The 27511-nt window shown below is 41.1% G+C and overlaps 3 protein-coding genes across 3 annotated transcripts; 1 reads left to right on the top strand and 2 right to left on the bottom strand.

The window, feature by feature from the left end:
- Window positions 1–328: 328 nt before the first annotated feature.
- LOC127207668 (protein SET-like) lies at window positions 329–5014 on the bottom strand. The gene is given in 7 exon segments (XM_051167094.1): window positions 329–441; window positions 492–1127; window positions 1304–1363; window positions 1366–1483; window positions 3745–3882; window positions 3934–4267; window positions 4986–5014. Coding segments are annotated over 7 exon segments (1428 nt in total).
- On the top strand, window positions 3711–14126 carry Ssb (small RNA binding exonuclease protection factor La). The gene is made up of 12 exons (XM_051166143.1): window positions 3711–3874; window positions 5477–5568; window positions 8659–8762; window positions 8963–9137; window positions 9666–9773; window positions 9846–9946; window positions 11104–11175; window positions 11459–11498; window positions 12324–12464; window positions 12887–13079; window positions 13194–13322; window positions 13978–14126. The coding sequence occupies exons 2-12, from the start codon at window positions 5503–5505 to the stop codon at window positions 14064–14066; spliced, it is 1218 nt and encodes a 405-aa protein (XP_051022100.1). The 5' UTR covers window positions 3711–3874; window positions 5477–5502; the 3' UTR covers window positions 14067–14126.
- Window positions 14074–27105, bottom strand: Mettl5 (methyltransferase 5, N6-adenosine). The gene is made up of 7 exons (XM_051166144.1): window positions 26938–27105; window positions 24727–24841; window positions 24186–24367; window positions 21934–22016; window positions 16978–17029; window positions 14588–14637; window positions 14074–14170 (listed from the first exon to the last, which is right to left on the bottom strand). The coding sequence occupies exons 1-7, from the start codon at window positions 27044–27046 to the stop codon at window positions 14132–14134; spliced, it is 630 nt and encodes a 209-aa protein (XP_051022101.1). The 5' UTR covers window positions 27047–27105; the 3' UTR covers window positions 14074–14131.
- Between the last annotated feature and the right edge of the window lie 406 nt (window positions 27106–27511).

Raw genomic sequence — 27511 nt, 5'->3', positions numbered from 1 at the left:
CACTCTCCAGCAGAGCCAAGAGAGCTGGAAGGCTTCTCTTTGTTTCCACCAAGGATGGTATTGGCATTGAATCCACAGTTTTTGAGACAAGAAAGGATTAAAAATGAATATAGGACAGAAAAATGGAGATCCTTTTCCTGTTGTATTTTGCTCAAGGTATTTTCCCTAAATAAGTTGAGAACCACGGTGTTAAGAGAGACCTCGAAACAGGGCGACTGGGCACAAGAGGGGTACAGAAATGACTGTGGCTTGCTCCCAGGGACTGGAGAAAATTTAAAAAAATCAAAATAAAATTAAAAAGAAGGTTGGAATCCGTCAGTCTTCTGTGCTAGTCATCCTCACCTTCGTCGTCCTCTCCTCCCTCCCCTTCATCATTATCTTCATCTTCTTCACCTTCATCCTCATCCCCTTTTTCATCAATATCGTCCAACGATTCCTCCTCTTCCTCCTCATATCACCATCATCATCACCATCACCATCACCATCATCACCTTCTTCTTCTTCCTCTTCTTCTTCTTCCTCCGCCTCTCCTTCTTTATCCTCATCCACATGAGGGACCAAATAGTACCGCAAGGGATTTGGCCAAATATTGTCTTTGATGACGTCTCCTAACTCATCGGCACCCACATCATCAGAGTGGTCCGTGAACCAGGTGAAGAAGCTCTCTGGCTCTTGGTGCTGCTGCTTCCTGCTGGCCTTATTCTGCGTTTGACTTAAGCGCTTTGTCAAATCCTTTCCAGATTTCTGTTTGATTTCAGTGGACTTTGAAGATGGGTCACCACTCTCATTCAGATGAAATTCTTTGGCGAGAACTTTATTTTCAAAGTAAGGATTTTCATCAAAATAAAAATCTATTCTGTAACCTGATTTAATGTCTTCAAATTCTGTCACTTCCACTCTGGTCAAATAATGCAGAGGCTCTTCATCCTCCTCCCCAAGCAGTGTGGACACTTGTGGATAACAAATATGTAACAAATATATAACAAATGTGGTACCAAATGTTGTTACCCCAAAATTTGGAATTTTGGTGATCAATTCTGACCTCTTCTGAAAAAACGGTTGGCGGAGTTTGTTATATTTTTGTTCTACTTTCAAATTTTCCTCATTGCCTTGTTCACTAAGTCTGTCTATTTCACCGGGCGGTAGTGGCGCACACCTTTAATCCCAGCACTTGGGAGGCAGAGGCAGGTGGATCGCTGTGAGTTCGAGGCCAGCCTGGTCAACAAAGCGAGTCCAGGACAGCCAAGGCTACACAGAGAAACCCTGTCTCGGAAAAAAAAAAAAAAACCAAAACAAGAACAACAAAAAAGTCTGTCTATTTCATTTTGTACTTGATCAATATGTTCAATTACTTCTTGCTGTTTTTTTCTCTTTCCTGCAGGCCAGGAGAGGCCGGCTTGTTCTCCAGCTTCGGGTCAGGAGCCCGTTTGGGTGTCTTGGGTGGAGGCGGGACCGCAGATTGCCATGGCACGAGGGAGGTGGTCTGAAGACAGAGGGCAGAGGCCCGATGTTCACTGAAAGACTAACTTCTTAATGGCTTTGCCCTTGGGCAGCCAATTGGCAGACTTTTTAGCACGACAGTTGTTTCTTCTTTTTTTGGTCATCTTGGAGCCAAGACCTGAAAGAGCTCCTTGAGTTTTTTTAATGGTACCTTTTATTACATGTTCATTATGGGATCGGCAGAACAAAACACGATTTTTTATTTGTATTATTTCATTATATATTTTCACTATTTGGAGAAAATGATTATGTAAAACACCTTTTCTCTCTGATCATTGTGATTGTGAATTTCACAAAATCAATAAATAAGCCAGTTTGTTTTTATTGTATAGTATTGTATAGATTTAGCTTTTAAATTTTCTACTGGTGATATATAGTTGATTCCAATTTCTTTCATTTACATAACATGTTATTATGAACATACAAGTTATTTAAGTATTTATTTATTTTATGTGTGTGTGTTGAGTATGTGTACAGGACACAACAAAGATGTGAAGAGAGTGTTAGATCCTCTGGAAATGGAATTAAAGTAGATTGGGAGCCTCCTTCAGCACCATTTACACACAAAGAACAGACATACATGCAGGCAAAACATCTATACATAAAATAAATCTTCAAAAATATGAAAATTTAGAATTTGTGTCTTACAATAAAGACTTGAAAAATATTTATTGAATTTAACTAGTCTGAACTTAAAACTACCTGAGTATAATGGTAGTAAATACTTTTTCTCTTTGGCAAGAATGAGATATAGTTAACCTAAACTGAATTTTTTCCTTATAATTTAGACAGTTTATGTTTGGGAACTGCCAAAAATCTCTGAGATAATGATGTTATTTTATGAAAATAATGTTTATATTTCAAGAAAACTGGAGGGAAAATATTATGTCATAAGGAGATGGCATTTCTAAAAGGTTATAAGTCTTATGCAAAAAGTGTACTACCAGGGAAGGGATCTAGCAAAACAAAGGTTTTCTGTACTAGATGGCCCTACTTTATCTTGAGGGACAGAGAAATGGAATAATTTGCCAAGGTCACACAGTTTGCAGAGAACAGATGAACACACTCATGACTCAAGTGTGAAATCTCTTGAATCATTCTAAATGTACCTATTTCTTTGTTTTCTTGTTTGTTTTTTCAAGACAAGGTTTCTCTGTGTATCCTCGGCTGTCCTGCACTCGCTTTGTAGACCAGGCTGGCCTCGAACTCACAGCGATCCTCCTGCCTCTGCCTCCAGAGTGCTGGGATTAAAGGCGTGCGCCACCATGCCTGGCAAATGTACTTATTTCTTAATTCTCGACTTCATGAAACTATTTTTAAAAATTGGTCTACAAGCCAGGAGGCAGAGGCAGGCGGATCGCTGTGAGTTCGAGGCCAGCCTGGTCTACAAAGTGAGTCCAGGACAGCCAAGGCTACACAGAGAAACCCTGTCTCGAAAAACCAAAAAAAAAAAAAAAAAAAAAGGTCTACAAAGCAAGTCTAGGACAGCCAGGGCTGTTATACAGAGAAACCCTGGCGGGGGTGGGGTGACTGGTTCGTTTGTAATCCCAGCCCTGGGGAGGCTAGAGGCAGAGGCTTAGAATTCGGGATCAACCTGGGTTAGTCTGGCACTGACTCCAAAGCAAGTATCATCATCATCACCATCAGCAGCACTTTGTTTGATTTTGAAGTATAGGCCAGTTTGTGCTTCAGAGAGAGATCCTATCGGGAACTAAGAAATGTATATTTTTTTCCAGAATTACAACACAATGCAAGTCAAATCCATTATTGAAAAAGACCAAGTGTGGCGACACATGCACTTCCAGCAGAGGCAGGTGGATCTGAGTTCGAGGCCTGCCTGCTTTACAGAGAGAGTTCCAGGACAGCCAGGAAAACGCGCGCGCGCGCGCACAGACACACACACCCAGGAAAACGCGCGCGCGTACACACACACACACACACACACACACACACACACACACACACACACACACACCCCTGTCCAAATTTAAAAATTTAAAAAAAAAAAAAAAAAAAAAAAGTCAAGCACTACATAAGGAAGAAGGGAAGACTTCAAGATACTCTCCGGAAGTACTAAAAGCAGACGTCTCAACAAACCCACTTCCTGTGATCCCTTAACATTCTACTGGGCGATTTAACAATTTCTTAGGCAAGAGGGCGGGACTCCGAGGATTGTGGGAGGCCGCCGCTACAGAGCATGCGCCGCGAGTCGCGCCGGACGAGGGAGCCCGCGGCCACGCCCACCTTCCCGCAAGGACTGCCGGGAGAGCCCCCATCTTTAAGCGCGTTTGCCTGGCCCGCGGGCGCTCGGAAGTCCAGGCGTCTCTGTCGTTGTTCTTCAAGCTGTGGTGACTGTGGGCTCCGAATCTTTGAGGTGGGCTGCTAGGAGGCTGAGGGCAAGGTACAAAGGATTGTGCTCTGCGTAGGCCTCGCCTTCCTCGTCCGCGCCGCGTGGTCCGCGGCCCCTGGCGCGGTGTGCGCTAGGCTGCGGCCCGAGGGGGCGCGGGCCTCGGTGAGGCCGCGGAGCGGGCCCTGCCAGAAATGCGGGCGCCCGGGGCTTCCCACGTGGCAGGGGCCCTGGCGGCTCGGTGTGGGAGGACGCGGCTCCGGCGGGGCCTCTGGGTTGAGGCTGGCCGCGGCCTCACGGCGTCCTTTCGGCTTGTTGTTTGCACCTCCTTCCGGGCTGGGCGAAGGCGGATGTTTCGGTCGTTTACGTTTCTGGGATGGTCGGTGCGGCCTAAGCGCTGCGGGGCTCTGTGGAGACTGACTGGGGGGCCAGACAAGTGGAGACCGCAGTTACAGCCCCAGCGTCGCTTTGGAGGAATTGCCGTCCACCCCCTTCAAAGCTGCTGCTGTGTGAAAACGGTTGCAAACTTGGGTAGGCCACAGAAGTCTTGTAGGGGCTAAAATAGGTCGGTTTTTTTGGCCATTGTCTGCTTTGTAAAGGAACCTAGGTCTCTGTGTAATGTGATTGCTCATGGTGGTTGACAAACCTGTACCTGAGACAGTGAATCCTTAAGTACATTGTGTAGATTCCCCGTGACAAGCCTTTAGTGGGTCTTCGGGTGATAAACTCGCATTTTGAGCAGTGTCTCTAAGAAATGTGCCAACAGTAGCATCACTGTATTCAACTGCAGCAGATATTTTTGATGAGCCCCTACACTTTCGTATAATGTGGCTGGGTGGTTCAGTAAAGCGCTGAAAGCTAGTAAGTCCTAAGTCAGAAGATTGGTTTGTGATCTCCCTCTCTCTCCCTCTCCCTCCCTCTCCTCTCAAGGCTTCCTGTTTGTGATTTCTAGCAAACCAATAAATATCACATTCTCTATTTCAGGATTGCTCTCAGGCTGTGAAACAGGAAACAGGTTATAGAGTTAGCCAAATGAATTGGTGTAGTAGGCACATCCTCCTCTCCAGCACCCCCAGTTGAAAAAATTTTGTGTGTCCTTGCTCTCAATTCCCATTTTTTCTTTTATATAGTGGCTAACCTCCATAACTTCTGAATTATCTTTTTCATTTTTGCCAGTAATGAGTTTTTGGTAGTCAGCTGTGACTAATTTGTAAAGAAAGGTAAACTACATCAAAAAAAATGGCACTGAGAGCTATAGGGACATACTGACAGACTATAATACTGATCTTTTTAAAGCTAGAAATGGTTGAGAAATGTTTAAGTGTACAGTTTTCTCTCTGAAGCTTTTCTTACCAACTACAGGAAGAGTTTTGTTACAAACTAGGCTCGTGCTTTATTGAAAGGTATAACAGGTTTACCTTGATTTTTTTTTTTTTTTTTTTTCCATCCATAAGCCAAAGTGTTGTTTTGCTGAGCTATATGAGAATTCTTAGGGAGACAACCTGTAAGATTAGAAGTTCTTAAAATTAAACAAGAGTGACATAATTTTTAATTGTTCTTTCTTGTCTTGGCTAAATTATAATAATAATAATAACAACAATAATAATAATAACCACCTCTTTCTACCAGTGTGAGAAATTTTACAGATAGCCACAATGGCTGAAAATGGAGATAATGAAAAAATGGCTGCTCTGGAAGCCAAAATCTGTCATCAAATTGAGGTATGATTCTTCTGTTGTTAAGTTGGGAAACTAAGTTCCTTCAAAGGAAATGTAGAGCCTTCAGATGAAAACAGAACATCTAATGTCAGTATATGGGCTTATTCAAACACCTGTCTTAGCTTTGATTCTTGGAGTTAATGTGAATGTATTCATATTATTGGGATCGAGTTAGGAGACTCAAGAATTACAGACATTCCAAAGTTAATACTGCAGATTAGTGATGCTTTATTTTTGAGAGAGTCTCATAACCAGTCTCCACTTTTTATTTCCCAAGTCTTTATAATAGAGGTAATATTTGTAAGGTGGAAATTTAATGATGTGCTTGATATCTAATAAACTACCATAAAATTCCTCGGTACAGAGCTTCTGGTCAAATAATAGTTAGTTCTGTCCAGTTCTTTTTAAAAAGTTAGCATAGCTTTAACAAAGAATGTATTTTCAAGTCCTCTTAGCTTTTCAGATTTAGCTTTAGATTGAAGTGTTAGCAGTAATAATAGTGGCTGTATGGGAAATTGTTTTCATGTAATGAAATTACCGTTTATTGTGTGTTCTTGTTTTACATCGCTTAGCTGTTTTGTTTTTGTTGTAGCTTGTGCCACTTTGCCATTTAAATTGTCCTGCTTTATTTTTCTTTGTTCTTAATTGTTTTTTCCACTTAGTACTGGAGATGAAACTCAGGAAACTCGAGGGAGGCATGCTAGGCAGTCATTCAGTGAGCTGTTTGCAGTCTACATTTCCAGCTTTTGTTTTTTTTAATGATTTATTTTTATTTTATATGCATTGGTGTTTTGCTTGCATGTATGTCTGTGTGAGGGTGTCAGATCCCTTGGAACTGGAATTGCAGGCAGTTGTGAGCTGCCATGTGGGTGCTGAGAATTGAACATGGGTCCTCTGAAAAATCATCCAGTGCTTTTAACCACGGAGCCATTTCTCTCCAGCCCCTGCTGTTCGGTTTGTTGAAAAAATTTTTTAAAAAGTGTTTTCTTAATATTTTCAGAGACACTGATAGATTATCTATTGTTTAATCTTAGAACAATAACAAAGCTGTTACAGAAAAGAATAATGTTCGTCCCGTAACCTGAAATTTCTCGAGATAAAAACTTGTCATACACCATGTTTAAAATACATTGTTTTTAATTTACTTTATGTGTATAGATGTTTTGCCTGCTTGTATGTTTGTGCACCATGTGCATGCCTGGTGCCCAGAGAAGCCAGAAGTGGGCATTGGATCCCCTAGGACCGGAGTTACAGATGGTTATAAGCCCCCATGTGGGAATTGAACCTGGTTCCTCTTGAAGAGAATTCAGTGCTCTTAACCTCTGAGCCACCTCTTCAGACTCTTAATTAAAAAAAAAAAAGTATGAAGTTCACAGAAAAAGTACCCAGAGACAGATTTCCTAAACATCCCCAAGCAGACAATTTTGAAAAAAAATTTCCCCTTCCCCCACTAAACATGAGATAATGTTTTTAGGGAGTAATATTTTATGTAACCAGGCCTACTGCCTGCTTGATCCTTCCTGTCCTTTTCTGTCTCTCCCCCCCTCTTCCTTTTCTGTCTGCCTGTCTTTCTGAGATAGGGTCTCATTATACATCCATGGTTGTCTGGTTGTCCTGGGAAATCATATAAACCAGGCTGGCCTCTGCTTCTCAAGTACCAAGATTAAAGAGCATGTGCCATCAAACCTAGCTTTTTTCCCCCCCTCCCCGTCTCTGTGTAGCCTTGCCTGCTCTAGACTTTGTAAACCAAGGTGGCCTTGAACTCACAGAGATCTCCCTGCTTCTGCCTCCCCGAGTGCTGGGATTATAGGTGTGGGCCACTGCGTCTGTGTCTGTCTGCGTATGGGTATGTGCCTCTCAGAGGCCAGAGGTGTCTCCTGTAGTTGGAGTTGCTGTTGCTTATGAGCCATCTGACTAACGGTATTAGGAACCTAACTCAGGTTTATTGTGTGTTCGTTTTGCTTCTGTTTTATATCTCTTAGCTATTTTGTTTTTGTTTTAGCTTGTGCCACTTTGCCATCTCTCTAACTCTGCTGTGCCAGTTAGGAGGAGGTACAATGGCTTAAACTATGTATGTTTTATGTTAGTTTAGTTTTTGAGGTACGGTTTCACTGTGTAGTACCTGCTGCCCTGGAATGTAAAGTGGCTGCGTATGGTGGTACATGTTTTTAATCTCAGAACCTTGGGAGGTAGAAGCAGGTGGGTCTCTAGAGTTTTGAGAACTTTTGCTTCAAATTCCTAAATGTGGAGGTCACTGGACATGAACCTCCTGGCTTCCTTCTCAATTATACAATGAATGTCTTCCTTTTTCTTTTATGTTGCTTCCGACATTACAAGTAATCACTATTGTAATTTTACGTGCATTGGTGTTTTGCCTGCATGGATATCTGTGAGGGTATCAGATCCCCTGGAACTGGGGTTACAGACAGGTGTGAACTGCCATGTGGTTGCTGGGAATTGAACCGGGGTCCTCTGCAAGAGCGGCCAGTGCTCTTAACCATTGAGCCATCTTTCCAGCAACCCCCACCCCAAATAGTCTTTCTTGGGTCTTTTTTTTTTTTTTTTTTTTCCTTGTAGTAAGTATAGAGATTGAACTCAACTTCTCAATCTATTTTTTCCACATTGACTAGAAAAGGAGTTTTTAAAATATATTAGATCTATAATTATATTTTTGAGACTTTCTATTTCTAGTAACACATTTATTAAACTGGTTCACTAACATTTAGTCTCTTTATGTGTGTTATATGCATTTTATTATAGTCTACTAGGAGAAGATTTCTTTAGGTCTGATATTAATTCCGATATACTTTTAAAGTGTAAAAATAAGCCAAGCATGGTGGCGTACACTTTGATACCCAGCATTGGGGAGACAGAGACAGGTGGATCTCTCTGAGTTGAAGGCCAGCCTGGTCTACAAAGTAAGTCTAGGACAGCCAGGGCTGTTACAGAGAAACCATGTCTTTAAAAAAAAAAAAAAAAAAAAAAAAAAAAACCTAAAAATAAATAAAGTGTAAAAATAGTTACCAGAAAATTCCATGATTGAACTCAGTGCTATAAATGCTCTGGTAACTTATGAAATATAATTATTCACAGTATTATTTTGGAGACTTCAATTTGCCACGAGACAAGTTTTTAAAAGAACAGATCAAATTGGATGAAGGCTGGGTACCTTTGGAAATAATGATAAAATTTAACAGGTAAGACTTTTTTGTTTGTTTGTTTGTTTACCTATTTCCTATTTCCGGGGATAATACCCAGGAACAAGTGCTTCCATTGAACTACGCTATTATGGGGGCTAATAAACACAAAATCTTCAAAAAGTTCTTTAAGTTTTCTGTTACTGTTAAGAACTACTACTAAGCCTGCTTTTATAACGTTTTTTGTATGTACTCTTCAGGCTAAACCGGCTGACAACAGACTTTAATGTAATTGTGCAAGCATTGAACAAATCTAAGGCAAAACTCATGGAAGTGAGTGCAGACAAAACTAAGATCAGAAGATCTCCCAGCAGACCCCTCCCTGAAGTGACGGATGAGTATAAGAATGATGTAAAAAACAGATCTGTTTATATCGTAAGTAGGTCTTCTGTGCATTTCGTATTACCTACATTTAGATGAAAAATACATGAGGTGAAAGAATAAATGCTCAGGAACTACATTTGGCTAATTGGTGCTTTTTGCCAGTGTACTTCTAAGCTTTATCATTGTTAATGTTAAATTGTTAATTCTCTTTTTAAACCCTGTCCTATTAATAGCTGGGTTCTATAGTAATTTTCATTAGCACATTAGTTTCTAAACACATAATGGAAAGCTTTAAACACAAGAAAGTAGATTGAATAGTGTTAAGTACCATTGCCAAACCTCAACAGTTCTTAACGTGTAAATAATCCTTTGTCTCTGCTCCAGCTGAGTTATTCTGGAGCAAATCTCAGGTGAATCACCTTATTGCACTCGAGAATAAGGTTGTTAAACAATTAAGAGAACGGGGAGAAATACTCTTAAAACTCTGGCTTCCTTTTGAGACAAAATAAATCAGTTTATTCTGGGGAGAGTTGTTCACCCAAGAGTCATTGTTTGTACTTCTTTTTCCACTTTTTACAGAAAGGCTTCCCAACTGACGCAACCCTTGATGACATAAAAGAGTGGCTCGACGATAAAGGCCAAATACTGAATATTCAGATGAGAAGAACATTGCACAAAACATTTAAGGTATGATTATTTGATATGGACTTTCTACTTGTGAAATACAGCTTTAAAGAAACTTTTTCTATCCTTTTATAGGGGTCAATATTTGCTGTGTTTGATAGTATTCAGTCTGCAAAGAAGTTTGTGGACACCCCTGGCCAGAAGTACAAAGATACAAGCCTGCTAATACTCTTTAAGTAAGTCTTTTCACTTGTTTCTCAGGCCACAATATTGTTTGGAATTGATAAAATGGGGTAAGATATAAACAGCATCCCATGTACAGTTAATATTAATTTCAGTATGCTCCAAAATAGTGTATGTTCAGTGGCGGTTATAATAGTCTTTTGAGAACATGAAAGTGTTTTTAGAACCCTTTCTAAGCTGAAGGTGTGTATGCCTGTGACGGAGGTGCATGGGTGCTAGCCATAGCGTATATGTGGTCAGAGAGCAACTCTATTCATTTCTCTCCTGCCAATTACATGGAGTCCAATGATTGAACTCAGGTCATCAGTCTTGTGCAGCAAGTGTTTTTTCTTACTTATGGGTGGATCCTTAGGATCAAACTTGGATTGTAAGGCTGAGCAGCAGGTTATTTACATGATGAGCCATCACTCTAGCCCGATTAATACTTTTTCATTATTAGTGACTAGTGAGAAAAATTGTTTTTGTATTTATTTGCATCTAAAATTTAGATAATCAAGCAAAATATAGATAACCAGAATGCTGAAATGTTTGGTTTTCATGTTTGGTCATTTTTTGGTTTGTATAAACATGTTTTAACATACATGTAGTATAAAGATTTGAGGCTTGGACCACATTCTTGTCAAAACAAAAGATAGTATAGCAGGCTGTAGATGCATCAGAGGTGAAGAGTGCTGATTATGGGACTAGAGAGATGGCTCACTGCTTAAGAACACTATCTGCTCTTCCAGAGGTCCTGAGTTCAATTCCCAGTTCCCAGCAACCACATGGTGGCTCATAACCATCTATAATGTGTTCTTATACCCTCTTCTGGCCAAAAGGTGTACATGCAGATACACAAAATCAATAAATAAATTATTAAAAAAATAAAAAGACCCAGATGTGATTCCCAGCAGCCATATTCAATTGCCCAAAGCTCTACTCTTTATAACATGCTCTTCAGATCCCAGGTATCAGGCATGCATGAGACACACGGGTATACACAAGAGCAAAACACCCATACACATAAAATAAAAACTTTCTTTTAAAAGTGAGGACAGGCTCCCTCTGCATGTATGGTAGTTGTGCATGCCTTTAATTTCAGTGCTCAGGAGGCAGAGGCAGGCAGATCTCTTTGTCTTTGTGAGCTTAGCCTCTGTTTTGTGTTCTTTAGGGAAGATTACTTTGCCAAAAAAAATGAAGAAAGAAAGCAGAGCAAAGTGGAAGCTAAATTAAAAGCGAAACAGTAAGTCTGTTGAATTCTTTATGACATATTAAACTTCCTTAATGCTTTGGCAAGTTTAACTAGTGGTTCTGGGATAAGCTGATGAGCTTTGACATGAGTGGTAACGGGTCTGTCTTTATTGGTAATGAAAACTGGCCGCATGATGCCTTGATAACCTGGAGGCCATGTTGCTGCTGCTGTATGATCAAGAAAGAGTCTAAGGGCTTTGGTGACTGAGTGGGTTGGTGATAAGGCTATGTAGTTAAATTTAAACACATGATAATCACAACACATTTATTTTTAGAGAACATGAAGGAAGACACAAGTCAGGAAGTACCGAAACAGTAAGTATTGATAACTAAAAGACAAGATAATTTGAGTTAGCCTTTTTAGCAAGTTAGAGTATGTGTTCACTGTGTACGCTGTTGTACACCACTGCTATTGTGTATAGGTCAGAGGCCACCATGTGGAACCCAGGGATGACGCTCAGGACGTCAGCCGTGGCAACAAGCACCTTTACCTGCTGACCAATCTTGCTGGCCCCTAAATTGTATTCATTTATATAGAGATAAGGTCTCACCATATTAATCTGGCTGACCTAGAATTGGCTGTGTAGGTCAGTTAGGCCTCAAACTTGGAGAGATTGACCTGTTTCTGCCTCCCAATTGCTGGCATTAAAGAAAGGCATATCATGTCCTGCTAGAATAACTGGGTAAGGACTTCTTACAGATTGTGTGTAAGTAGCTGGGCGTGGTGGCGCGCGCCTTTAATCCCAGCACTCGTGAGGCAGAGACAGGTGGATTGCTGTGAGTTTGAGGCCAGCCTGGTCTACAAATTGAGTCTGGGACAGCCAAGGCTACAGAGTAACCATATCTCAAAAACAAACAAACAAACAAAAAACCAGATTGTGTGTAAGTGACCATAGAAGTGTCATTGTAATATTGACACACAAATAATAATATTTGGAATTATTACTTACTATTAAACCATCACCTGTAAAAGAAACTAAAGAAAAGCCATTGTAAAATAGGACAGCAGAGAAGAATACACCACGTGGCTGCATTTAAAAAATCACTGATGTCTCTTTCCTTGTGTAGGTATAGAATGGTGTGAGGCATTTTGTAAGGTTGTGCTTAAGAAAATCTTTTGATGTTTTTATATTTTTATAGAGAGCTCTAGAAGGAAAGATGGGATGCCTACTGAAGTTTTCAGGTGACTTGGACGACCAGACCTGTAGAGAAGATTTACACATGCTTTTCTCAAATCATGGTGAAATAAAATGGATTGACTTTGTCAGAGGAGCAAAAGAGGTTTGGAAATATCTGTATCCTTATTAGCAACCAGTTATAAGCCTATAGAATGTTGTCTGATAGAAGAAAATTTTATTTATTTATTTTTTTTAATAAAGCATGTTGATTAAAATAGTTCCTATTTAGTCACTTATTTTGTCTTTAGTCCTTGTACTGGATGTGCTATCTTTTTTTTTTTTTTTTTTTTTTTTAAATAAATACCCAATCCTACTGATAACCCAAAAATGATAGGATTTTTTCCCCCCAAAGTAGTATAAACTGGTATTGGTCATTGAAGTTTACTTTTAAAGCATCCTTCCTAGTATGCAGTAAAATGCATTGAAAATATCAACAGTTACAATAGGTGTGTGTGGAGGGGGGGGAGTAAAGAAATTGTAAGGCTACAGAAGAGTCAAACATTCATTTTTCTCTTTGATGTGTAGGGAATAATTCTCTTTAAAGAAAAAGCTAAGGAAGCACTTGAGAAGGCCAGAAGTGCACATAATGGTAACCTACAGTTAAGGAACAAAAAGGTGACTTGGAAAGTACTTGAAGGACATGTGGAAAGAGAGGCAATGAAAAAAATCATGGATGATCAGCAAGAATCCCTAAACAAATGGAAGTCAAAAGGAGGAGGTCATTCTCGTTTTTCATCAGTAGTTGGTTGTTTTACCTCATCTTTACTTGAGTAAAAATCTTATTTTTTAGCATGCTTAATTTTTGATGAAGTTCTCGATCATGTTTGTACAGGCCGCAGATTTAAAGGAAAAGGGAAGGGAACTAGACCTGGCTATGGTGGGCCACCCAAAGGAAGAGGACACTTTCAGGGAAGGAGACCAAGATTCGATGATGATGATCGTCATCATCGTCGTGGTTCAGGTTAGTCTTTTCCAAGTCCTTTGGGGAGAGAAGTCTTCTATTTGGTAAGAAGTTTTCTTCTCTGTGTAAGTGCTACTCTTTTTTTTTTTTTTTTTAAGATTTATTTATTTTTTACAATATTTTCTCTGCATGTGTTCCTGTACACCAGAAGAGGACACCAGATCTCATTATAGATGGTTGTGAGCCATCATGTGTTGCTGGGAATTGAACTCAGGACCTCTGGAAGAGCAGCCAGTGCTCTTAACCTCTGAGCCATCTCTCCAGCCCCAAGTGATATTCTTGAATTAGTACCAGCTTCCTTGTTTACGTTTTTTAACAAGTAAGAGGGTGGTTGAAAGATGTCTTTAGAGAGCAAAAGGTCTGTACTCAGGGGAAAGCCTTTTTTACTTGAAGGGAAGTTCCTAAAAAGAATTTTTTAAAGGAAGCTATTAGTTGGGCATGACGGCCCACACCTTCAGTCCCAGCACTCTCTGAGTTCGAGGCCAACCTGGTTTACAAAACAAGTCCAGGACAGCCAAGGCTACACAGAGAAACCCTGTCTCGAGTTAAAAAAAAAAAACAACAAACGAAAAGAAGCTATTATTACTTATTGTACCCAATATTAATAGAGCAGTGCTGACATTGAATTTAACAAAATTTATTTGTAATTTTATAGGACCAATGAAAAGAGCAAGAGATGGAAGAGACAGAGAAGAACCAGCATCAAAGCATAAGAAAAGAGAGAATGGTGCTAGAGACAAGTAGTTTAATAAGCAACATTTTTATTCATCTTAGTTAGATTTTAAGCTGCTTTTTGTCTTCGGAAGCTTTTAAAAAGAAAAGCGAATTAGGTCCACTTCAATGTCCACCTGTATAAAAGGAAAATTTTTTTCGTTTGACTTGTCTTCTTTTTGTTGTTATCCAAATGGAAGTTTTTTTAAAATGTATAGTTCTGTTTGTGTTGGGACGATTCAAATATGAAGAGGAAGACTCTTCCTCCCTTAATTGCCTTTGTAATATGAGAATGTATTAGTACAGACTTGTAAAATATATGCTGTATAAAAATAGCCAACAGTTGACTTCTTCTTTAATGTTTTGTTCTTAAAACTTATCACAAAGAACTGCAACTAGAATATTGACTGCTGTGAGTATGGGCCCTTCCCATAATTAATTTGTCTAATTCCTCAGACTGGCTTTCTGTTTACCCACGAACTTGGTAAGAGTGGAACTGGCTAGTACAAAGCTTTTGAATAGAAATGTACATAGGCCATAATTGGGAAACTTACTGATTTCTTTTTATGAAAGTTGTATAATGCTGGCAGGTCATATCGAAGCTCTGTAAAACAAGCCAAACATTCACTTTAAAATTTTTAAATGCTGAGCTGGGCGTGGTGGCAGACAACTTTAATCCTAGCACTCGGGAGGCAGAGGCAGGCGGATCGCTGTGAGTTTGAGGCCAGCCTGGTCTACAAAGTGAGTCCAGGACAGCCAAGTATACATAGAGAAACCCTGTCTCAAAAACAAAACAAAAAATAATAGGATATATATAGCTGATAATATCATACCCAGGCTTGTTTCAAAAATTTCCTATCCGTTTTTAGTAATGGCAAGTCCTACTTATTTTCTCCACTAATAAAAAAAAAAGCCCATTTTTCATATTCCTTCCTAATTTATAATATAAATTCTCAAATACTTTTACTATTGACCAGTGATAGGATGAAGCGTCTGCTCTCTCATGTCTTCCCATAGGCCACAGCAAGTCACCTGGCAATCCTGTTGAACTGCATTGTAGGTCTGAGTGGAGCCTATAATTCTATTTTAGGCTCCAGTTAAAGCTGGTGGTCTTTTTTTTTTTAAGTTTTTTTTTTTTTTTTCCGAGACAGGGTCTCTCTGTGTTAGCTGTGGCTGTCCTGAACTCACTTTGTAGACCAGGCTGGCCTCGAACACACAGCGATCCGCCTGCCCCTGCCTCCCAAGTGCTGGGATTAAAGGCGTGCGCCACCATGCCCGGCCTAAAAGCTGATGGTCTTAAAACCACTTTCGGAGTACCAAATGTTTGGCTTAGTATAATATTGGGACTATTATAAAGTGCTTCTATATTGAGTTCTGTTACAGAAATTATGTTTGGGCTGACAACACTACATACAATAAGACAGGTAGATGCTTTTAACACTACAGGACCAATTCATGGTAAACTGATCATATGAAAAATAAAATGGCAGCCTGGTGCTTTAAACCACAGCATTCAAGAAGCAAAGGCAGGCAGAATTCTTGAACAAGGCCTGGTTACATAGTTCTAGGATAACCAAGAGCTATACAGAGAGACCATGCCTCAAAATGAAAAAGGCTGTTCATTGCCCATTTTCCCTGTCTTCTTATTGACCCCAGTGCCTTGTGCATGCTAAGGAAGCACACTACTACATTCCTAGTCTTTGTTGTACTGTGGATTTCAAACTTCTCAAAACTACCAGATGACATCTACCTTCTGATGTTTTTTCTGTTGTGATATTGGCAAACTTATTCAATTTAGTAAAAGGGGGAAAAGGCATCTCTTTATAATTACAATGTAGATGTTTATATTGTCTTCCCTCCCTCCTCCCTCCCAAAAACAAACTCATACTGGTGGTATTAAGCTGTATATCAGGCATAAATTGCTAGCATTTTCAAATACTGGATTTCATACCAGTCCTACCATGTTCAGACCTGTGTTTTCATTCATTGAGGATAGTAGTCTTCTGCTCAGCTAGCTCCTGGTATGACCAAGTATCTACACGCCATTACTTTTTTTTTTTTTTTTGCTTTGGTGATTTGTTTGTTTGTTTTTATTTTCCCAGACAGTGTTTCTCTTTGTAGCTTTGGCTGTCCTGCCTCTGCCTCCTGAGCTCTGGGGTTACAGGCATGTGCTACATTGGCCAGCTATTCCTTTTTTTTTTTTTTTTTTTAATGTATTCAGTGCTCTGTCCTGTCTGCCTGTACACCTGCATGCCTAATCGTAATGAACCACCATGTGGTTGCTCGGAAATTGAACTTAGAACATCTCACCAGCCCCACCACTACATTTTTTTTAAGGCAATGCAGGGCCTATGTGGGGATGTTTCAGGAGCATAAGCCTTAAATCCCAGCATGTGGGAGGCAGAGGCAGGCAGATATTTGAATTTGAGGCCAGCCTGTAAGAAAATTCATTAAAAGAGCCAAAGGAATTCAAACCTTGGTAAATGTTTACTGCATTTCCAACCAACTACCAAACTGGATAGCATTCCGTAATATTTTTTTCAAGCCGGGTATGATGGTGCACACCTTTAATTCCAGCACTCGGGAGGCAGAGGCAGGCAGGTGGCTGTGAGTTGGAGGCCAGCCTGGTCTACAAAGTGAGTCTAGGACAACCAATGCTACAGAAACCCTGTCTCGAGAAAACAAAAACGAAAATAGGATTTTTTTCAATACTTTAAAGGCTGGCCAGTGAGGCATGGTGGTACATGTCTGTAATCCTAGCAGTCAGGAGGCAGAAGCAGGCAGATCTCTTGAGTTTGTGGCCAGCTTGGTCTACAGAGTGAGTTCCAGGACAGCCGAGAATACAGAGAAACCTTGTCTGAGAAACAAAAAAAACAAAAACCCAAAGAAAGCCTTAGGCTGGCCTCTTGCCCTTTTAAGTAAATATGGCTGAGATTTAGCTTACCTGCAATAATTTCTATCTTGACTTTCCATTCTGCAGCTTTCTTCTGAATATGCTAAGGACAAATAATATTTTCATATGAGTTGATGTTTAGATAACTTTTAAACTGCTAATGTTTGAGGTTAAAATTTCAAGTTTTTCAATAAAAATTAGAAAACAAAGCCAGGTGTTGTGGCACAGGGTCATGAACCATCGTGTGGTTGGTTGTAAATTGAACTAAGGACATCTCATGAGCCTCACCATTACATTTTACAAGAAAATGCAGGACCCAGATGGGGGTCTATCAGGGGCACACGCCTTTAATCCCAGCACTTGGGAGGCAGAGGCAGGCCCAGGACAGCCTTGGCTGTTACATAGAGAAACCTTATCTTGGAAAAAAAAAAAAAAAAAAAAAAAAAAAGGCGGATCACTACAGTGTGGTCTACAAAGCCAGAGGCAAGGCTACACAGAGAAACCCTGCCTCAAAAAAACAACAAAAACACAGTAGGATTCTTCCAACAGTATTTTGAGTCTAGGACAGCCATGGTTACACAGAGAAACCATGTCTCAAAAAACCAAAAGAAAAAGAAAAGGAAAGAAAAAAGAAAAAATTCAGGCCTAGCATGGTGGCGCACGCTTTTAATCCCAGCACTTGGGAGGCAGAAGCAGATGGTCAATGGAGTTTGAGGCCAGCCTGGTCTACGAAGCAAGTCCAGGACAGCCAAGGCTACACAGAGAAACCTTGTCTCGAAAATCCAACAAAACAGAACAAAACAAACAAACAAACAAAAAAAAAAAACTGAGAGGCAGGCCCACTTGAGTCTTAGTTTGAGGCCAGTCTGGTCTACAAAGCCAGCGCAAGACAGCCAGGGCTACACAGAGAAATCTTGTCTTGATAAAACAGAAAGGAAAATGGATAAATTCACCAAAATCCATAATCTACAGAATGTAGCTTTATTTCACTAGCTAGTAACAGCTATCCTGGGACTATTTGGCAGAGATCTCTGTCAACAGGCAATTCGGTGGCAGGGCGGTAGAGAAGAGCAAGGTCTGGAACCTGCCTTTGGAACTGCAGGCTACTACTTAGCACCTAAAGCAAGTAGCCCTGGAGAAAGAATTCTCGGCCTGCCTCACTTTAAGGTTAACACCCACAAAAGGTTCCTACTTCAGATCCAAGGGGACAGAAGAGGAATGCTGGGGCTTGCTGGCTTCCAGGTTCATAGATCTGCTTGCAAGGAGGAGGAAGTGAGGGCGGTGAAGTGTTCACTTCCAGCCTCCATGCATAAATAGCTGTGATGTTCTCCCTTTCCACACAGATACATAAAACCTTAAACAGGTCTTTAAAAATCACAAAAACTGTTGAATTTCTGTAGGATACACACACGAATGATATAACTCCATGGAATTTTAGGATCCTTGGCAAATTTGTAAGAAATAGATTGTGACATTCATTGAGTGCTAAGGCTGGTGAGATTAGATTCTATGGTAGCATATGGTTTGTTATGGTAGAGATCTGAAGGGATGAGGGGGTGAGTGGGATAAAAGCCCAAAGAGCAGTCCCAGGCTTCCCTAGTCTACTGCTGTGCTGTGTCTGTGAGCAACCAAATTCTCCCCATGCTGATTATGAATAGTACTTCATTATAGTGGCCTATAGCTAAGGCCCCTGGGGTAAGCCAGGGACAGTGGTGTTGAAGGGAAGTTACAAGCTTTACAACAGGCATATCTATACCATACAGGAAAGGACTCTCAATATTTGAAGAAAATTCATTCCTCCTTCCCAGTGTACACAGTACTCACCAGATCAGTCAATGAAATTAGTTTCTTTTCTAGGGAAATATTTTTTGCGCTAAGTTAATTAAATTAATAAAATCTAACAAAGAAATGCTGATAATTATTTTCCCTCCCCTCCATTAGTATATTGGCAATACCACTCAGCAAAGATGAAAGATAATAAATTGTATTTATTTTAAGATTTGTCTTTGTGTAACATGTGCCTGGTGCCCTCAGAAAACATTAGAGGGACGGGAGTGAGCAATGTGGGTACTAGGGATTGAACCCACATCCTCTGCAAAAGTAGCTAGTATCTCTAACCACTGAGCCATCTCTCTTGCCCTTCTATTTTGTGTGTGTGTATCACATGTGTATGTGGGCATACATGCAGGTTTGTTCAGAGGCCAGAGCCATCAGATCCTCTGGAGTACAAACTGCTGTGAGCTGAACGCGGATCCTCTGCCAATGCAGCAAGTACTCCTAACCACTGAGTCCCCTCTCCAGCCCAATAATGGTTCATTCTGATTGTCAGTCTGATACACTCTAGAATCCCTAGGTAAGAGGCCAGCAAGGGATATCTCGTATCGCGGTTGTATGTGGGTGATTTTTTTTCTTTTTGATTTACTCATTATATTTTACTCCAGTATTTTGCCTGCATGAATGTCTGTATACCATGTGTATTCTTGGTGCCCTAGGTCAGGAGAAGACATCAAATTCCCTGGAACTGGAGTTACGGATGGTTGAGAGCCACCACATAGGTGCTGGGAATTGGGCCTGGGTCCTCTGCAAAAGCAACAAGTGCTCTTAAGCTCTGAGCCACCTCTCTAGCTCCCAGGCTGATTTGTTGCTCATGTTAATTAATGTGAGAAGAAAGACAACACCTTTGAGTATCACCATTTCCTGGCTTCCACCCTGGGTAAATGTAGAGAGCAAGCTGAGCACTGCAAGTGTGCAAGCACGCATTCTTCCTGCCTTGAGAGCAAGCTGAGCACTGCAAGTGTGCATTTTTTCTTCCTGCCTTGATTTCCTGCTATGATGGACTGGAACTGTGAACTAAAATAAACCTTTTCTCACCTAAGTTCCTTCTGGTCAGGCTATTTTAATCACAGAAACAGAACAATACAGGGACTGAATACAGGGACTGAATTCAGGTCGACTGGCTTGGTGGCAAGCACCTTTACTGGCTGAGTCATTTTATTGAACTACTTAACATGTTTTGAGACAAGGTCTATCATGTATCCCAGGCTGCTTTGAAACTCCTTATGCCTTCACTTCCTGAGCACTGGAATTATAGGTGTGTACCACCCCATCTGGTTTATGGTCTGATGAGATCTGATGTATACAAGGCTGGCCTTTGAGCTTCAATTTATCCTCCTGCATTTACCTCCCACGTGCTAGAATTACAAGCAGGTACCAACAAGTAATTTTATACCTTTTTGTTTTTTGTTTTTTTTCTGAGACAGTTTCTATATGTAGCCTTGGCTATCCTAGACTTGCTGTGTACACCAGGGTGGTCTTGGACATACAGATTCTGCCTGCCTCTGCCTCCCGAGTTTTATAGGTAAGTGCCACCACCGCCCAGCTGCAATTTTATATGTTTAAAGGGGCTATTAAATTACTGTATACCCAGATTTTATTCCTTTGACTGCCTGGACCTTTTTCTTTTTGCTGTGTATGCCTATATGTACATGTGTAAGTACATGGCATGGAGAGATTAGGTTGATACTTGGTGTCGTCTTATCATTTCTGAGACAACAGGAGGTGAAGACAGGGAATGTGGAGAGACGGCTCAGCAGTTAAGAGTACTTACTGTTCTTCAGAGGACGCCGGTTCAATTCCCAGCGCCCTCGGCAGATCAAAACTGTCTGTAAATCCAGTTGTGGGGATCTGATGACTTCTGGTCTCTTTGGGCAATAGGCAAAATATTCCTCATACACATAAAATTAACAAAGCCAAATCTTTAGATATACAATTTCAGGTAAGATTAGTAGATAGCAACGAGCAATTAGATATGCCAGACATGGACCTAATGTTTCATAAATATTAACTGATTTAATCCAGAAAAGTATATGAAATATAGCCTGTTCTTAGTTCCTAAGATTACACGGTTAAGGAAGGGCTATGCATGGTCTGGACCTCGGCCCCTCACAGATGTAGCTGATGAACCCCAGGCTTCACGTGGGTCCCCTAGGAAGGGGAGTGGGGCTGTCTCTGACATGGACCCTGTTGCTTGCTTTTTGGCCACCCTCGCCAGGCCACAGGGGAAGAGGACATGCTCAGTCCTGGTGCAACTTGGTGAGCTGGGGTAGGGGGGCTCCCCTTTTCTGAGGAGTAGAGGGGGAGGGAGAGGGTAGGACCAGGAGAGGAGGGAGGAGGCTGTGATCCGGATGGAAAGTGAATAAGTAAATTAGGGTCATATAGATAATTCTGAAGCCCAAGTGCCTTGACCAGGGTAACAGCTAAGATGGAGCTGACTTTATAATGTTATCCAGGACAGGCTGGGTATAGAACATTATGCTATAGTAACCTTCACATATTTACTCGTTGCAGTGTCCCAAAATACATCATTTCACGATTATTATATGTGCTACATGCTTGCAGAAGAATAATAGTTTTTTTTCTTTTTTTGTAACATTCATATATTTGACGTGTAGCCTAATGTTCCACAGCACACACATGGGTTCTAGAGATCTGGTTTGAGTCATCTTACTTGACAGAAAGCCCCAGTCCCTTATTCCCTGGGCCATCTCACCAGCCTAGAATAGGTGGATTCTGAGCTCAGACCTAATTTTCTTTAGACCATGTTTTTAAAAATCAGCCCTTGGACCAGTGAGATGGCTCAGTGGGTAAAGGTCACTTGCTGCCCAGCCTGATGGATCTGAGTTTGGTCCCTGAGATCCTCCTCATGGTGAAGTGAACTGATTGCTGAAGGTTGACCTCTGACCTCCACATGTATGCCAGGACACATGCATGTTCACACATATACATGAAAATCAGTCAGTAAATAAAAGTAATAAAAAGCAAAATAAAAATAACAATTTTGTTGTTGTGGTTTTTTTTTTTTTTTTTTTCAAGACAAGGTTTCTCTGTGTAGTACTGGCTGTCCTCAAACTCAGAGATCTGCCTGCCTGCCTGCCTCTTGGAGTACTGGGATTAACAATGTAGGCCACCCCTGCCCACTAAAATAGTATTATTCTGATTTAGGCTTACTTCTCTAGTTGAGGATTTGTGTAAAGAATATACCGCTGTTCTTGCCAGTCCTAAAGCAGTCTTCAGAAAAGCCATGTCTGTCCCTGTAAGGAGTAAAAAGAGAAAATTCCTATCTATATTATATATTTCTTAGCAGAGAAGATTAAATGAATAGGATCAAGTAGCATTTCTCCAAATTCTAAAATTTCTAATTCAAATTCTTCAAAAAGGAGACAAGTAAGCCAGGTACAGAGGTGGTGGCATATGAGAGGCAGAGGCACTCAAATCTCTGAGTTTGAGGCCAGCCTGGTCTACAGAGTGAGTTCCAGGGCTGCACAGAGACATGCAGTCATAACAACATAATAATAAGGGTACAAAGTAAAATATTCAGAACAAGGGCTGGAGCTGGAACAGCGGGTGAGGAGTTAGGAGCACTTCCTGCTGTTCCTAAGGACTTGAGTTCAGTTCCAGCACTGTTACGCTGGCTCACAACCATAATTCCAGCTCCCAACTTCCAGGTATCTGACCCCTGACCTCAAGCACACACAAAGTTACAAACATAGGCTAAACCCTCACAGACAGAACAATTCTAAAATAGAAAATGTAGGGGCTGGAGAGATGGCTCAGTGATTAAGAGCACTGTCTGCTCTTCCACTGGTCCCAACAACCACATGGTGGCTCACAACCATCTGTTATCTATCTGATGCCCTCTTCTGGTACCAGGTGTACATGCAGACAGAGTACTCATATATATTAAATTTCAAAAGGATTTATTTAAGCCGGGCGTGGTGGTGCACGCCTTTAATCCCAGAACTCAGGAGGCAAAGACAGGCGGATCTCTGTGAGTTCGAGGTCAGCCTGGTCTACAAAGCAAGTCCAGGACAGTCAAGGTTACACAGAGAGACCCTGTCTCAAAAAAAAACAAAAACCAAAAACCAAAACCACAACAAAAAGGGCAAGAAAATAAAAAATTTAAACAAAACCACCATAGGCGGCAGAGATGATTCAGTGCTTAAGTGCACTCTCTAGATGCTCTTCTCAAGCACCTAAACTTGATTGCCAACAAACTACATGGTGAGTCACAACCTTGCCTCTTTGGGTACTGTACACATATAATTCAATGACATGTAGGAAAAAACAGCTATATACAAAATATGAATAAATCTCAACCTGTGTGGCACAAACCTTTAACTCCAACACTCTGAAGGCAGAGCCTAGAGTAGCCAGGTCTACATTCAGCTGTTTTGGTTAAAAAAAAAAAAATATATATATATATATATATATATAATTTTAGTATTCTAAGAGACTCAGAAAGGAGAGATTGGAGAATGCAAAGTATCCCAAATAATCTTGGTGCTGTGGGGGAGGTTAAACTGTGTGTTTTTGCCCTTTTCTTTATCCTATCTTGCCCATAGCACACACAAAAATAATCACAGAAAATCCCTGTGGGATACTTTGGAGCTCTGAGGCATTGATAACAAGTTCTAGCAGCTGAGAGTACTCTGTTTAGTGGCAGAGAGCATGTGCTCAGCATGGGAGAGCCCCGGGCCAGTCCCTGGGGTCCCCTCAACAACAACAAAACAAAAAAGAAAGAAAGAAAGAAAGAAAGAAAGAAAAGAAAAATCCAGGTTCTAGAAGAATAAAATGCTTTAAAAGTTTCATAAGCAGGCTGGGTGTGGTGGTGCACGCCTTTAATCCCAGCACTTGAGGCAGGTGGATCAATCACTGTGAGTTCAAGTCCAGCCTGGTCTACAAAGTGAGTCCAGGACAGCCAAGGCTACACAGAGAAACCCTGTCTCGGGGGAAAAAAAAAAGTTTCCTAAGCAAGGTGCAGTGGTGGCAGACGCCTTTAATCCCAGCACTTGGGAGGCAGAGGCAGGTGGGTCTCTGTGAGTTCCACAGCCAGGGCTACACAAGGAAACCCTGTCTCAAAACAAAACAAACAAACAAACAACAAAAGAAGTTTCATAAGCATTGGGGGACAATCAAATCATTCCAGTTATTAATCAGAAATTATAACAATATATGGGGCATAGGTGAGAAAAGGGCGGGAGGGTGGAAACAGGAAGATAAGGGCATTACAATCAGGATATAATGTGAATAAATTATAATAAAAAATTTAAAAGATGATTAAGTTCTCCAATAGACGATCACATGTGAGTTATAATAATTATAAAGATGACTGCTGATTTAATGAACAGTAGTAATAACAATCACTTAACCCAGATCGTTGCTCTATCAATACACTAACATGCTGTACTCTTGTTACTAACCTTTATTATTTTTGGTCCCAAAGGGAGGGTTCATAATTACTGTATCAAATAGCTTGGACATTCTGTCGGATAACGAGTACACATCACACTGAATCATATCAACATTCGATAACTCGAACTCTTCCACATTCCTGTCAAAGATGGCCAGGGCATCTTCATCTATGTCAAATCCAACACACAACCTACAAATACAAAATAAAAGACCACTTACAGGTTCCTAGCAAAGAAACAACAGTAGTTATTTTACCATGCATTTTTCAACCCATTAACAGAATAAGATTGAGTGCTGTTTTCAACTGCATGACTTCCCAGCCTGGCAGGGACTGGAAACTCAGGTTTGTATAAAGGGATAATTGCTGTTACCAAAAATTTGATTTCTTTCTTGTAAGTAAAGTTTTTGGTGTTCAGCCTATTCAAAATGTAGTCTATTAAATTTTTGATTCCCTCATCCTACTGGTAGCGTCCCATGAATATGTGCAATTGATCCTGTATACATTTAATGAAGGCACACATATCCAAATAGTAAAAGAAGATCACTTACCCGGCTCCTAACATTGCAGCCCCGATGCTTAGTATTCCACAGCCACATCCTAGATCTGCAACCATTCTATTTTCAATGTCATCATATGTATTATGGATTGTATAGAGCATGCATGCTACAAACAACAAAAACCAAATAGAAGCACATTGGGGAATAAGTTAGCAAACTTACTATTACAATCTAACGCAAAGGGCTCTAAAATAATATGCATGCCCCCAGCATGTAGATGCAGATGATTTATTTCCCAGTTTATTTTTTTAAAGATACAATGTAGTAATTTGTTATTTTGGAAACGACAACAACAACAAAAAATAACATAGACCAGTGGTTCCCAAATATTTCTGCTGAATGCAAGACTGAAAAAACTTCTACAAAGCTGCATAGATGCAGTTTTTCCTTTAATGCTGAAATATTACTCTGAGAGATTAAGTTTTATGAGCTATAGGCGTGGTGGCCCACACATGTAATCCCAGCACTCGGGAGGCAGAGGCAGACATATAGCTGTGAGTTTGAAGGACAGCCTGGTCTACAAAGCAAGCCCATGACAAGCCAGGGCTGCACAGAAGAATCCTGTCTGGAAAAACAAAACAAACATAATTTTTGTTTAGCCTTGGCTATCCTGCCTCCAACTCACATTGATCCGCCTGCCTCTGACTCTCCCTCCCGAGTGCTGGGATTAAATGCGAATGAACATGAAATAAGTCAGTCATTCTAGGTGAAATTATAAGTTTAGTAACCCTCTATTACATCTCCAAAACTATTCTGAAATTTTAGTCATCTGGGGATGGCAACATGGCTCTCAGAGGGTGAAAGTGCTCCCATGCCAACCCTAAAAACCCATATGGTGGAAGTAAAGTAACTACCACAAGTTTTCCTTAGACCTTAGACCGCTGATTGAGGGCAGAGACATGGGGCAACATCCCATAAAAAAATAACTGGAATTTAAAAAATACAAGGACACAACCCTTGTTTGCAGTATGTTTATCATTAGAATGCAGGTATCACAAACATCATCGACACACACAATGTAGACTTAGAGACGTTTTTCAAATTTATTTTAATGTGTACATGAGCTGAGCTGCCATGTGTGTACCGGGAATTGAACCCAGATCCTCGGGAACAGCCCATGCTGCTCCTAACTGCTGAGCCTTCTCCCCACCCAAACTAAACACAGAAGATCAGTAGATACAGATATTCATAATCGACAACAGAGATCTGAGAACAGAACAAATGACCAGGACGTCAGTAGCTGAGATCACAGAGGGGTCTCAAAAACAGCCTTTTGTTTTTTGTTTCTCTCATCACAACTGTAAACTCTCAGGGGCCAGACATTTGCTAGCCTTCTTGGAAACATCTGAATTTTCAGTGCCTAGAAACCGTTGGTACCAGTTAGGGGCTCACTAAATATTTGCTTAATAGGGACAAATTTCGTACTGAATCAAGGACAGAGATTCCTGTTGTGTCTCTCTGCCCTAGAGACAGGTTCCAGAAACCAGAGCTACATGCTTGTGGGAAGGTGAGGATGCTTTCCGTTTTTCACAACTTGCCTGTTTCCCCAAAGACTAATGCTGAGAGTGTAGCCGAGAACACAGCAGAAGCCAGTCATGGGTCACACCTGTTAGCAGAGTAGCAGGGAACACTTAGCCAAATGTCTTTGCTTGGGAAACTTTTTCATTTCCAAGAGAGCTGCTGTTTCTAAGCTGCCAACAAAATACTTAATTTTCTTTTATATGTGTTGGTGTGAGGGTCTCAGATCTCTGTTGTCGATTATGAATATCTGTATCTACTGATCTTCTGTGTTTAGTTTGGGTGGGGAGAAGGTTCAGCAGTTTGGAGCGCCAGTTGCTCTTCCCGAGGATCTGGGTTCGATTCCCAGTACGCACATGGCAGCTCTTGTACACATAAAAATAAATTTGAAAAATATCTCTAGGTCTATCTTGTGTGTGTCGATGACGTTTGTGATATTTGTATTCTAATGGCAAACATTCTGCAAGGAAGATCTGTTTGACATTGCTAATGGACACTCAGAAAACCAGTAAAAAGGCAGTGTGGTGGGGTTGGGTGTGTCTGCATGCTGCCATGTCCAAAACCTACTTAAGCTTATGTGGCGTTCGTTACTCTAGCGCATCGCTATCTCCGAATCACTGCTGATTTTCCTGACCTGGACAGGAAGAGCCCCCAGAAGTGGGCGGGATGATCGAGCCGCCCTACCTGCAATGTGCGGCCTGGTGGGATACTGTTCTAGAAGTAACTTGGGCTTTTGGAATCCATCCACTTCTTGCAGGCGGCTCTCCAGCTCCTTGAGCCTTAACTTCTTCATGCTTTTCTCTTTTCAGTTCTCGGCTTCCAGGGTTTGACAAGCACAGGAGCTGCAGGGAGGTCTGCGGAACCGGAAACTCTCCAGCGGTCCAGGCTGTAGGGTGTGTGGGTAGGGCAGACTACTTAGGAGTCAGCTAAGGAATCCGCACACGCCTCGCGGGGACTGCAGTCCAGGGCACCTAGGAAATCTAGGAACAATCGCCAGACTGGAACGCACACGCGATAGAGCGCCCTTACCCCATCTTCCCGCAGCGCCGGAAGCGCCGTCGCGCCTGCGTGCACTACTCCCGGAGCCGAGTTGCGACCGCTACTAAGCGCCAGCGTTCCGCCAAGACTACAGTGGGGTTTTGTTTTGTTTTCTGTTTTTAGTTCGCGTGAAAGAAGCGGCGTTTATCGGCCAAGCAAACCAGCCCTGATCAACCCTGGGAACGCCAGCTTTGTCTTCAGTACCTATAGCCCTGCAAAG

Source organism: Acomys russatus, chromosome 24, assembly GCF_903995435.1.
Source record: "Acomys russatus chromosome 24, mAcoRus1.1, whole genome shotgun sequence".
Lineage (NCBI taxonomy): Eukaryota > Metazoa > Chordata > Mammalia > Rodentia > Muridae > Acomys > Acomys russatus.
Note: the sequence above shows the minus strand (reverse complement) of the source record. Positions and strands in the feature narration are given on the sequence as shown.